Source organism: Rhynchophorus ferrugineus, unplaced genomic scaffold, assembly GCF_030347505.1.
Source record: "Rhynchophorus ferrugineus isolate W39M unplaced genomic scaffold, kcgeb_rfMv2 rfM6, whole genome shotgun sequence".
NCBI lineage: Eukaryota > Metazoa > Arthropoda > Insecta > Coleoptera > Curculionidae > Rhynchophorus > Rhynchophorus ferrugineus.
In genome coordinates, this window is record NW_027472585.1 from 30,074,241 (window position 1) to 30,087,840 (window position 13,600).

The window sequence follows — 13,600 nt, forward strand, 5'->3', positions numbered from 1 at the left end:
GAGAAATCAAAATTCTCACCGCTACAATTACAGACTTCATGAAGTATCAAAAAGATGCCACGGAAATAAAGACTCCTGCTGCTACAGAAACCCAGACACAGACATCAGCTAAACCGGCACAACGGTCAGGCCAAAGTGAAAACCCAGACGACGGTTTCATCTTGGTGGGAAAAAGGAAGAGATGACCCATCACTCCGCCTTAGGAAAACCAGCTGCCAAAGGCCGGCAACAAGGGGAAACAGGCAGTTGCTTCCGAATCACAGCCCAATCGACATCGTTCTCATCCAGAAAACTTTCCTGAAACCTTCGCATCGTCTCTCTTTGGAAAACTTTTTTGTCTATAGAAACGATAGAACTCCGGGTCGAGGCGGTGGAAACACCATTTTCTCAAGCTTCCGCATAAGCAGCTCGCAGAACTGACAAACATCATTAACTCCATCATGAGGCTGCAATATTTTCCGGTGTCTTGGAAACACGCACATTTAGCGGTTATACCCAAGAAACGAGCAAAATCATCCCCATCTGATTACAGGTAAATCGGCCTTCTCAGCGCCATTTCGAAGCTTACCGAGGGGAAAAAAATCTTCGCTCCCAACTCTTTCACAAAGGAAAACAACATCATTCTTGATGAAAAATTCGGCTTTCGCGCTCCCCACTCATCTGTCCATCAGGTTACCCGTCTGGCCGCACACATCCATCACGCTCTCGACCAACGTAAAAAGCTTGGAGCAGTTCTTCTGGACCTAACCCAAGCCTTCGACAAGGTCTGGCACGACGGATTGATCGCAAAGTGCGTGCGGTTAGGCCCCCCCGAAGACCTAATCGCTCTCATCAAGTCCTATCTCTCGGACAGATCTTTCCAGGTCAAGATCAGGGTCAATCACTTTCCAGTCGCAAACAAATTGATGCTGGCGTACCTCAAGGTTTCCCGCTGGCCCCAGCCTTATTCAACCTCTTTATTTCAGATCTGCCAAGAAAAGAGCACATTGATATCGCACTTTACGCTGACCACATTGCTTTCTTCACGGCCGCCAGGTTCGAAGTTACAATTCATGAACGTTTACAGAAGCAGCTCGATTATGCGGTCAAATTCTGCGTCTCGCAACTTAAGTTCGACACCGCGTCACCTGCTATCTTCCCTGATTTGCCCTTCTAGCAGACTTCCCATCTCCCCCGTACTCCTTTTCCCCCCTCCTTTTCCCAGACTGGAACGGCCTCATCTGTCGCTACAGTCATAACTTTTGCCCCCATACAATAGTATCCAGTTGTGTGTTAACTCAGGTTCGCGAATCAATAGAATCGTCGGGTCCTCGTGCCCAATAACGGCTGCCCGATCAGCGGGTGCCATATCCCCAAATTTAGTGCAGTAGCAGTAGCGATCCACAGGGGTCAACTGTGAGGCGGTTTCGGTTTAGTGTATTGGTAAGCCCAGAGGCAACGCCATATAACCCGGTCCAACTTGTCACTCCAGGGCAAGTCTCCACGACCGGATATGCGTCATGCATTCCACCGCCTGGCTTTAGGCCAGAACGAAAAAAAAATCATAACCAGTATTTACATGTTGAAATCGATGAACCAAGTTGTCATAAGCTTCACACATTTGTCCATGATTTTCAGTCGCTTTTTTCTTCAATTTGAAGTAAAAAGGCAAAATTTTCCGCAACAGCGATTTATTCAGTATAAATCCAGTTTTAAATGCTCCCAAATTTTTTTTAATTCGCATTTCGACGAAATGAAACATACTGAAAGCTGAAAACTACCAGTAATGCTTCAACATGAAGTTGTGTACAAATGTACTCAATACGATTTAATCATGTGTTGTAAATCGTTTAAAATTAATTCAAAAACCTAATAATAAGGCTAATTTATTCATACTGTCAGAAATTGTACTGCGCCTGAATAATTTTTTGAGAGAAATCTTTGTTGAAAAAATATCTCTCATTGGAAAACTTATAGACTTATTAAACTGCCCTCCTAGAATAACAAGTACTAAGTAGTAAAGTTAATAAGCTAAAAATATTGATTTAAGGTGTGGATTTAATTTTTATTTTCAACCCCGAGACATTGACCTTGGATATTGATATGAATCTTTCAGTGACTGACCAACATTCAATTCAGACGTGCCATCAATTTCTCTGTATTTTCATTTTTTTATAACAATGGATACATAGTGTAACCCAATATAGTTTTATATTTGTCCTGCCTGCATCCACCGAGTCATATAATTCCCAAAAGATTATTTTTGTTTTATTATTTTATTTACATTGATTGGCAACATTGCGGCGTTGATACGTTATAAGATTTGATTACGCGAGTTCACTGTTATTTTGAAAGGACTATAGAAGCAATACGTTAAACGACTAAGAAAATATATTAAGCAGACGTTCTTGTATAAACGTTACGATGCATCAAAGCTCCTCTGTATATTTATAGAACAAAACACACATGAACATTTGGCTCTTTGTTTGTTTCTTTGCCTTTTATCTTTCGACATAATTTACGTCCCGACTTTAACTTTAAGCACTGTATATAAAGTGGATAAAGTTGAATCTAAAGTGTAGATACGTTAAAGCCATTTCTACGTATTCTGCTCGGATTACCCCCGGCACCCACCCCTGCCCCTACGTCGTAATTTACTGCTGCGCTCGCCCATTGTGGCCGGCAATTACATACACGAAGACGCCACCCAAAGTGTACACCCTCGGGCGACCAGCGGCCCATGTACTCTCGCTTGTAAACCGTCCTTATTATGGTCCCGCATGATTTAAGAGCCCCGTTTCTTGCTCGCCTCTATGCAGTAGGTGGGGCCGGGCGGCGGTATTATAAAAACTCGGCCCCTAGACGAAACAATTGCGCGTTCGAACGTAAAATTTATTTCCGTACGCGCACTGCAAGCCGAACGACACGCCGAGGCTTTAATTGGCCAGCGGACGTAGCGAATAAGGTAAAAGTTTAAGTTGGAAAAACCCCGTTTCAAACGACATCCGAGACGACAAACCGTTTAATTATCTAATTCAATTCCGGGGAGCAAGACCCAGGTAGTGTTTCATTAGAGAGACAAACGTGACTCATTACCATACGCCCATTAGTAATTGTTAGAATTATTTTATTATTTTTAGGAACTAACTAAGAATTAATTAAGTGACAAACAAGAAAATTAAAATATTAGGTGCTTGCATGTATTTAGATAACTTTTTCATATATATATTAATAATACATATTAAGCAAAGTATTTACTAACTTTTCCTACCTTTCTGCCAACATAGCAATACCGCATCGAAAGAACGATGTTGGTCTTTTTGTTTTAATCCAATCATCGATCCATTTTTGCACAGCATTTCGCAACTATGTGCTAGTCAAGCCATCGATCTGAACAGGTAGTAACTAGAAGGCGCTATGTTTAGTTCTCTAGTTGATAGTTTCTCTGTTTCTATTTTATTAACCAAGTCATAAAAATATGTCATAACTCTTGGAATCTGGGCCGAACGTTGTCATACAAGATAATGATTTTGCATCTTTCACTTGCTGTTGTCGTTATAATGTGTGCAACGGTACATCGTTCAATTTATTTAATTAACATCAGTAATCGTCTGCACTAACAGTTTCATTCAGTCTTACTACCTCGTAATACACTGCATCTTATCGGATTTGGCGCACGCGTACTCTTCTGCATAGAATAAACCTTAGAAAAGAATAAACTATATTGTCTTCCATTTCTAATGCCGGTACATTCTTTTCAAGTCGATCGGTACAACCGATCAAATCAAAAGAACAAAAAAATCTAGAATAATCAGATTTTGTGTCACATTAATAATTCTATAGTAATAATAATTAAATTGTTGTGTTATTCTTGGTGGTTTAACATACATTGGTTTTAAAATATGGAAGAGCAAGGGTAAATGCAGAATGTAAGGTTAATTATTTAAAAGTTATAAAATCCAAACAGCATCAATTTTATTTTAGAGTGGGAATATTAGCTACCAAATGTATAACACATCATTTTCAACGACATCGAATAGGTATCAACATATGCTAAAATATAATGATAGCAAGAACAGAGAAGAAAATGACTCTTGTTGTGTTGGAAGCCAAGTCATTAATGAGGTGTCCATCAAGAATAGAAGCACAAATTGTAGTAACTGGTAATAATTAGACATTTATTTTAAACATAATAAATTTTAGTAATGGTTTAAATTTTGTTTTATTGCTAAGATGTAGCTAGAATTTGTTGAGAGTGAAAGTCGAAGAATATAAAATTCAGAGAATCGGAGAAGAAGAAATTAGACAGCACTTTGCTAAGATATCAGAACAGAAATAATTAAATTTGCTAACAAAAGTAGACCTGGATCAAATAAACAAAATATAAAACTATCGAACACCCTAATGATTTAATGACAATTAAAATACAATACATTATTCTATAAAAGTATAGGTAAATAAAAAATATGCTAATCGAAAGCTGGAAGTAGTCAATTTTTAATGGGGTTTGTGGACCAAGAATAGTAGGGATCATAGTTGACCATATTGGGAGATTTTTAGGAGAATTTCACTGCTTTCATATATAGTGGTGGCTTTTTCGTTTGGTTTAAACTATATTGGCTGTGTTTGATCTAAACAAGTTTGGCCCTTTTTATGGTAATGTTTATTTATATGGTTCTTGGAGTTCTTGTTAAATATGGTGTTTTTATAAAAACAGAAAAGTAAATAAAGCTGTATGTACTTAACGTAATTCGGATTATTCTGTGTTTTAAAATTAAATGGAGCTCAATATAAGCATGCGCCAAATCTGGAGACAGTTGTGGAGTAACGTATCCTAACCTGCACTAACCCATGACTTTCGTAGTAGATCAACTTTTACAACTTCGCTTTCGCTTTCGCTTTCTTCATTTTCGTTTGACAAGCAATGAAACCCTTATTTTATAACCGCCTGAAATGGTGCTAGTCAATTCGTCTGAAAGACATTTTTCCTTCTTTTGGATATTTCCCCTCGCATATTGAAAATTTGGAAATAGTTGATACATTTTATAAATTGTCAGACATTTTATTGAGAGTTTGACTGCCTTATCGTCTAATAAGTTTTGCAATTCATTCCCATAGCGAAATCAATCGAATTTAACAGATAGGTCAGGTTATTCAACAATTCTTTACATTGAAACTGTACCTTTTCACCAAAATATTTGTCTAATTAAAATACATGTAAGCATCTAAGAAGATTAAAATACTTTTGAGAAATCAATACATCCTTTAACTTATATATGGTCTAAGCTTTAAACGAATGCTTGCATCAATAGCTTATGTCAATTGTCAATTCTGTATATAAATAAGGTTATAAGACTTTTGTGCAAACCCAAAACCAGACCCAAACAATGGAATTTTTGACCGGCTAAAATATGGAACTGGTGGGCCGTTTACTGGGCAGTCTTGATATGGTACCCAATGACTTTTTATTCTCGCGGACTAAAATCAAATCAAGCGGTTGATGTATTCAAAGCTTCTGTTTTAGAGTTACATTAGTCGTAGAAAAAATGCTACTAAAATTGTTTCAAAGGCAAGGAACAACAAATTCATTAATCAATCATCATTATTTTATTTTTCATTATTAGACCAGAAATACAATTAGCAAGCCTCGTTACACTATTAAAGTCAACTGCGTCAACAACTTTTAGTTTTACCTATCCTTTTTGCAAATAAATAATTAATTTCTGTAATTAGCAACCAATTAAAACCCCTTTAAGAGAAATAATAATTTATACTGATATTTTCTTTAATTCTAAGTAGTCTTGCAAAATACTGAATGAAATCGACTTTCAAAATACTGAATGGTCAATAATTTACTACTTTTTATTATTATCGAATAAAAGATTCTAATATGTGGTCTTACGTTTTCCTTGTATTATGATTTTAATTAACAATATACATTAAAATGGCAGCATTTAGTAACTCAGAATATTGAAATATTATTTATTAAATTAATAGCATAAAAATTATAAAGTTTTTATTAATAAATAGTAACTATTTTTACATTAAGTTGACAACTATTAGGTGATGTTCTTCTTGATTTAAAAATTAAAATTTGATTAAAATTTTTTAAAAGCTAAAACATCTTTCGTTCAAATTTATATTTATATATGTCCTCTTCTCTATCCCAATTACAGAAGAAATACATATATTTCGTTCTTATGCCGCTATTGGGAAAGCACTCGTAAGCCTGCACTCGAATTAAATAGTCAATAATAGTTCAAATGTTCTGCAACTATCGACTGTTTCGACTGTTTTCATTCGATAATTTCCAATGCTAATTCTAAGTATCAAAATTTCGTGGAATATTGCATCTTTTACAGAAATAATCGACAAAATAATGTTTTTGTTCAAATAAGTTATTATAAAAATCTCATGACGTTTTATGTTTAAACATTAATCGATTACTCTTTCACATACCTAATATGTCGTTTATGTTTATTAAGTTATATTTTAGTCTAGATATTGAAAAAAATCATATTATCAAAGCTTAACCCCTCAGAATATGAATGAAGAACATTTAGTTTCAGCGACGCGACATCTAAAAAAAATTCTTTGTTTTTCTCGAAAGTTTTTTTACGAGGTGGTTACTGATTTACTTTAAATTTGTTGTAAGTCTTTCATATACATATACTATTAAAGTATATAAGTACATAATACAATAACAAAATTTTAATATTTATTACTTTGAAAAAATCGAAAATTTAAAAAAAAAGATAAAAATCTCTTTTTCCAAACACCTTTAATTTTTGTAAAAAAATATGTTTGATTTTATTTACTTTAATAAGATAGAATATTGAATAGAGAAAGCTCACGCCAAATGTGAAGTACGAGGGTGGTTCAAATATGATGGAGACAAACGCTGTAGATGGCGCGCATGTATATTTTGAAGGTCGTGCCTTGAGTATGTGATAGCTGGGTCCATTACGAACAGTGTCGCATAGTTTTCGTCGGGAGCGTATGTTTCACGAGCTTCATCATCCACAAACACCTTCCATATCGCAAAATAATGGCGCGATGGGTTCCTAAACTTTTGAACTTCGAGCAAAAATTTACGCGGTTGAAAGTTTGTCGCCGTTTGCTGACGCGATACGAGGCGGAGAGGGACGGGTTTTTAAAGCGAGTCTTCACTACAGAGGAGACATGGATATACTATTACCAGGGGGCCAGTCAAAGCGAAGACAACCAGGTCCGCGGGTAAGGCTCTGGGGAGGCTGTACTTCGATTTCCTGTGCACCCAACGTACCAATAATTCTGCTTACTACTCTAACCTTCTGAAAACACACGTGAAACCCGCTTATCGCTCGAAACGGAGGAACATTTCAGCACGAAGTGCGATTCTTCTCCAGGATAGCGTCAGAGTATTTGTCTCGATCCAAGAGTTCTAAATTTTAATCAAGCAAAACGCCTTTAAAGCCTAGTTTTTTGGATAGAGCCTCACTAGAATAGCTATATCTTCGAAAATAATTTAAATTTTGAAAAATCCTCTTACGCGCATATCCTTAAAAGTTTAAGCTTTGAAAATATGAAAAAATTTTTTTTCAAATTTCTACACTAGAATACATCCTTAACAAAAAAAAGTTGAAAGTTAAGCAGAAACAAGATGGAAACAAAACACAAACGAACTTCTTTCTCGATAAATACGATTGCGTGACAGGAATGGTCCTGCGATCCGGATACGTTGGTAGGTTCGCGTCCCGATTGCTTTTGGTTAATTGTTAGGAAAAGTAGATTTAATTTGGAAGATCATGGCACAGACAAAGGGAAGGGAAAAAGACGACAAGGCTTCGGATAAGGCGATCGTCGTCGGGAAGGGCGCGGAGGGGAGCATTGGGAGGTTTCGTATCGGAGACGATTTTCGTTCCACTTTCTTTAACGAATTATTTATTCAATCAATTAAAAGTTTTCTTTTGTTCGGATAACGAAACAAATGTTGTTACATCTCGTCGGTATCTAACTTTGATGGACTTACTCTTTACCCTTAGCAATTAGCGGATGACGTGGGATGGATTGGAATAATAATGGCTTCGTCCTCGTTCTACTCACCACCAGTTCTTCTAGCTGAAAATAAAAAGAGGAATTATATAAATTAAATAAATTGTTGTATAAATTAATGACTAAGAAAATACTTCAAGAGTAAAGAGTACAATGAACTCGCGCACAATTAATATATTTAGCTTAATTACAGATAGGTCATTAACCTGTGTTTAAAAAAATGAACTTCATTTTAGAAGAACGAAAGTTATTATATATGTCGATTCATGAAAACTATTTTACTATAACAATACTAATTTTGCAAATAGATATTATCTAGTTCTTATTATTAAAAATATTTTTATTATTAAAAAAAATCTCAGCGATATTCCAAAAATTACAAGATGCAATTAACACTTCTTATGCAAAGACTAATATTATGTAGGCGTAAATTACTAAAAAGATATATTCATTAAAATAGGTTCATGTCAGAAGACCTATCTCTGTCTAAAGCTGTAGAAAAAGTTAAATTAGCGGTCAACAAGATCTACAAATGGACAAGGGACTGGAAAATATAGCTTAATAGCTCCAAATCTGTCCGTGTTAATTTTACGTTTTGGCTAAATGACAAAAACCTAATTATATCACTTGACGGATGTCCGATCCTCAAGTAGAATCAGCCAAATACCTCGGAATATACGAGGGTCTTTATTTATATTTCGGGAATAGGAAAAAAATATATAGTAAAGCTGCCCATATATTTTTATTGTTTTTCAAAGTACTTAGTACTCACATAGGTACACTTAAACCTATTTTGAAAGCATTTATTCCATTCCGAATGAGGTATCTTCAAAACATAATTTTTGAACGCTTCAATAGTTTCTTCGGGCGAGAAAAATCGTTGACCACGCAGTTTATTCTTCACGGATGGGAACAAAAAGTTATTGGGAGCAAAATCTGGGCTGTACGGCAGATGACCCATCAATTCGATGTTTTGCGTACCTAAATAATCTCGTTTGAGCCGATGTGTCAGAATTCGCATTGTCATGATGAAAAACAATCTGGCGTCTCTTATTTGTTTTGCTGATTCCACCGAAGACTTTTGACAAACAAATGGTTGTGTACCAATCAGCATTTACTGTTTCACAATCGTCTAGAGGCACTGTTGCTATATGACCAGTGTGGCGACCGCCACGACCATTTAGGCCACCACGCATTCACCAACAACAAGTTCAAAGGTTGGCAACGCCGGTGAATTGGTACCATGCGATTCTCGTGCAAATGTGCAAATTCCTTCCAAGAATGGTAGTGAGTGTTCAGACAAGCAATAGCGTCTACAGCCATTCATTCCAACCGACCGACCCGACGAACAATCCTACACCAGTTTTCCCGAAGAAACAGGCCACATTTTCTTTGAAGTGCTTCGTGCGCGAACAACTTTTGTTGGATTTGGTTCATCTTGGAACACCCATACAGTCGACTGCTGCTTACTTTCGGGCTCATGCGAATATATCCATGATTCACCTGTCACCATCTTATAAATGTCTTTAGAAGCACCGCGATTGAATGTTTTAAGCATTTCTTTGCACCAATCGACACGAGCCTTTCTTGAACGATTGTCAAATTGTGTGATGGACTCACATGACAACAGTATTGCCAATTCCTGAAATATAAATAGTGACCCTGGTATCTCAATGGTAGGTTAAACTGAAAACATCACGTTACACAAAAAGCAAAGCAGATTGGACTCAAAGTCTGTAAAACTCAAGAACTGGACTCAAGAACTGTACTAGTTAGTGGTTAGAAGTCGAAGACATCAAACCTACTGATAATCCAACGCACCCAAAACAAAGTTCTGCGATTAATTACCAATACTTATCCCTATGTAACTAACAAAGAGATGCACCATGATCTCGGAATCAAATGGACAAACGAAGTGATCCAAGATTTCGCTTTAAAACATGAAATAAAGTTGCTAAATCAAATGGTATTCTTCTAATATACTATATACTGTAATGTTCTCCATTTGTGGTATATCACAAGTACATAGTAGATAATAGTACAGAGTAACTTCCTTGTAGTAGATAAAGTACAGAGTAGCTTCTTCTTGTTTAACTCTCAATATTCTGGCTGTAATGTACGATTTTAGTAGTTCGGTGTATTATTTTGGTAACATTTTCTGTAGTTTATTAACAAGGCCTTCATGCCAAACCTTATCGAAGGCTTTGTTACCTCTACGAATATAGCTGAGCATACTTTTTTACTTTCGTAGGCTTTTTCGATAATATCTATTATTCTATGAACCTAGTCAATTGTCAAATGTTGGATAAACCCAAACTAGTATGTTGGTATTAGGTTTTTCCTCGCTGTGATATACCTCGTATATAATAAACCTTTCTTGCGGCTACGACGAAACCCCGAGCATTAACAAGAGAATATAATAAAATACAGAGTCTGCATTATCCCATCATACCGATGGCGGAAAAAAGATCCCGACGTCACGGGCATAAAACGGACACGGTGGCGGAAAACTTCGACGGAAACAAACTCGATTCGGATTAAAGTGTTACGAAAGAACTATTAACTTGACCACGAAGAGATCTGGAATGGGCCCGGGCATTCTCCGTGCCGTGTCGGAAACTTTTCTCGACCGACGTTCGTTTTTTTCTTCCTTTTCCTCTCTCATCCCCACGTTCCGTTATATATTTGGCGTCGTTCACAAAAGCGACTTATTGCCCGTTCGCCGCTTTTCATTTACTAACTTTCATGGAAATTTATTCGCCAACTTTTATCATGAAATATTTAATCTCGAGTGTGATTTTTATCTCGGCGGATTTAGGAGCGAATTCTGACATGGGATTCCGCCTGATTCGGAGATGCGGAACAGCGTGAAATAGTGTTGTAATATACGGGATTATTATTTAATGTCCGGGGCGGAATATATTGGTTTTATATCTGTAGGATACTGTTGAAGCAATGTTTCCGTCCATTTTTGTCTTTTTATCTGTTATTCGTAAGAAGTAATAGAGATACGATATCTTAATCATTACACATGGGTTGAAAAGCCCCGGGTGTAACAAATTCATCAACGTAATCTCTATCAAGAACCACACAATCATTCCAGCGCCGCTCTAACATTTCAATACCACTTTTGTGAAACGATTTATCTTTTGTCTTAAAATATGCCTGTCACAAGTTGCTGTCTACTCAGATGATGATCGTTTTGATTCCAGAGTGAAGTGATGAATCTACGTTCATCCATTGCCACATATCAATGCAAAAATTCCGGTTTGTTACATTTAACGGGTCACTTGAAAAGTCCCCGACCTGACCATAGATAGCGCCACTAGAACTAAATCCATATGTTTTTTGGTTAGCCATAACCCTCAAAAGATGCGTGTATAAATTTGATAGCTGTTGGATCATTAGTTTGTCAATTATAGCATTCTGAGTGAAGCAACTGTTGTTATTATGAAAAAAAATGGATAAAAAGAATTTCGCATGTTATATTGCTTTTTGAAGGGAAAAATACAGTTGAAGCAAAAACTTGGCTTAATGCCGAGTTTCCGGACTGTTGCCCCAGGAAAATCAACCATCAAGGATTGGTATGCTAAGTTTAGACGTGGTGAAATGAGCACCGAAGACAGTGAAGCCAGTGGACGCCCAAAAGAAGTTGTTATAGATGAAAACATTTAAAAAATCCACAAAATGATTTTGAATTACCGTAAATTGAAATTGAATGAAATAGCAGACACTCTAAATATATCAACTGAACATTTCATATCATAGGAAAAAAAGCGTAGGAAAACGCAACAGTCGGCTGGCAAGGTTATGGCGTCTGCATTTTGAGATGCGCATGGAATAATTTTCATTGAATGCCTTGAAAAAGGAAAGATCATCAACAGCGACTATAACATAGCATTATTGGACCATTTGAATGACGAAATCCGAAAAACTGGCCGAACGACAGGGAAGAAAGTTATTTTTATTGTGGCAATACGAAATCTGCAAAGGATATTAGAGACACAGCATACAATTTCATTAGAAGTAACACTAAAGATAATAATGCTATTATTTTTAAACATGTTTTGGTGTGATTAATTATCACTTCAACTAATCTTGCGAAAGTAAATATACAGTAGGTTAACCACTAGCTAGACGTAGTTAGTTTATTAGTGAGATTTATCCATCAAGAGCAAGTAGCAAAAATTGCAGTCGCTGATAACAATTAGAAATATATTATAGATAATATATATATATATATATATATATATATATATATATATATATAAACATAAATAATGTAATATATATACCTAGAAGTTACCAAAATTGGGGCTTATTTTGGGAACAAAAACAAATCAGTGTACAAAACAGAATTGAAGAATCAAAAGTCCGTGAAATAACCAGAAAAATTATGTTTATTAGAGGAAGAGATTTGAATTAGAGGCAAAAATATATAAATTTTTAAAATATATTGATTTTCTTACCTATAAAAAACCAACATAGATAACCAAGAGTAAAACTGCATCACTATGCACTAAGTAAATCACTATGTACCTTCGATATCAGATCAGCAATACAAATGACAAAATGTATATCACCGTTTTTAATTTGTATAAAAATACAAAAAATTACTGTTCCAGCACAATGCAAAAACTTGAATCTAAAGAATGTTAAACGTAAACAAGTAGAAATTCGCCGTACAGATATCGATCTAAATATTAAATAGCCTTGGTGGCGCAGTGGTAAAGGCGATAGAACGGTCCACCTACTGTTGCGATAGCCGCGGGTTCGAATCCTGCTGGGACATGGTCCTAAATTTATGTTTGTGATTGTCCTACGCAAGAGTGTAAAATCCGACAAGGAAAATAATCCCAGCACGCCAGTAACCAGGCTGGGTAAGACCGGATGTCTTCTGGGATAATTTCTAAAGTTGGTCACTCGCCAGTCGGTAAGCTTAATACTGAGGACCGTGGTTCGGCGCCCACGTAAAATTGTAGGTCCAGTCCAAACCCCAGTTGGTAAAAGGAGACTTTAAAATAAATTATAAGAAATAACAATTTTAAAAAAATAAATAATAAATAATAGAACAGAAACTAAATTAATAATTATAATCAATTTTTGAATGTAGTTTCACGGTTAAAAGGGTTGCAATAATTAGTTGTTGGAAAATATTTCTGATATTTATTTCGGCTTGAATGATGCTTGTTTGAGTTCAAGGCGACAGGGACGGTTCTGCAATTGCTGCGATAGCCAAGGGTTCGAATACCGTCAGAACACCTATATCTGTTGTTGTTGAATATTGCAAAGAATATTAACAATCATAAAATAGGTTCATTTGTTGGTGAGGTATTAGTTGTAGAAAATTAGTACATTGTATGTAGAAAGCACTAGATAAGCAAGCTATCTACAAGAGAGCAAGATCTGCGAGATCGAACAGTAAAATAAATTTGAAAAAAATTAGGCAGTTTTATTTAAAAAATTTCGTAAAGAAATTATTCTTTTAATAAAACTGATTTATTTATTGATTTTAACCGACCGAAAGAGGAGGTTCTATGTTCGGCTGTATATTTTCTTATAACGTATGTTCCCTCATTTTTTCGTC

The 13,600-nt window shown here is 35.9% G+C and overlaps 1 protein-coding gene across 5 annotated transcripts in view; it reads right to left on the reverse strand.

The window, feature by feature from the left end:
• The window catches only part of Lar (tyrosine-protein phosphatase Lar), a 1,580,452-nt gene that overhangs the window by 451,310 nt on the left and 1,115,542 nt on the right, over positions 1-13,600 (reverse strand). For 3 of the 5 annotated variants that reach the window (XM_076407753.1, XM_076407756.1, XM_076407752.1), the window contains one exon: positions 8,065-8,079. The exons of the other annotated variants lie outside the window; for them this stretch is intronic. In XM_076407753.1, coding sequence (XP_076263868.1) covers positions 8,065-8,079 — 15 coding nt within the window. The remainder of the gene's footprint in view (positions 1-8,064; positions 8,080-13,600) is intronic. 5 annotated transcript variants of the gene reach the window in all.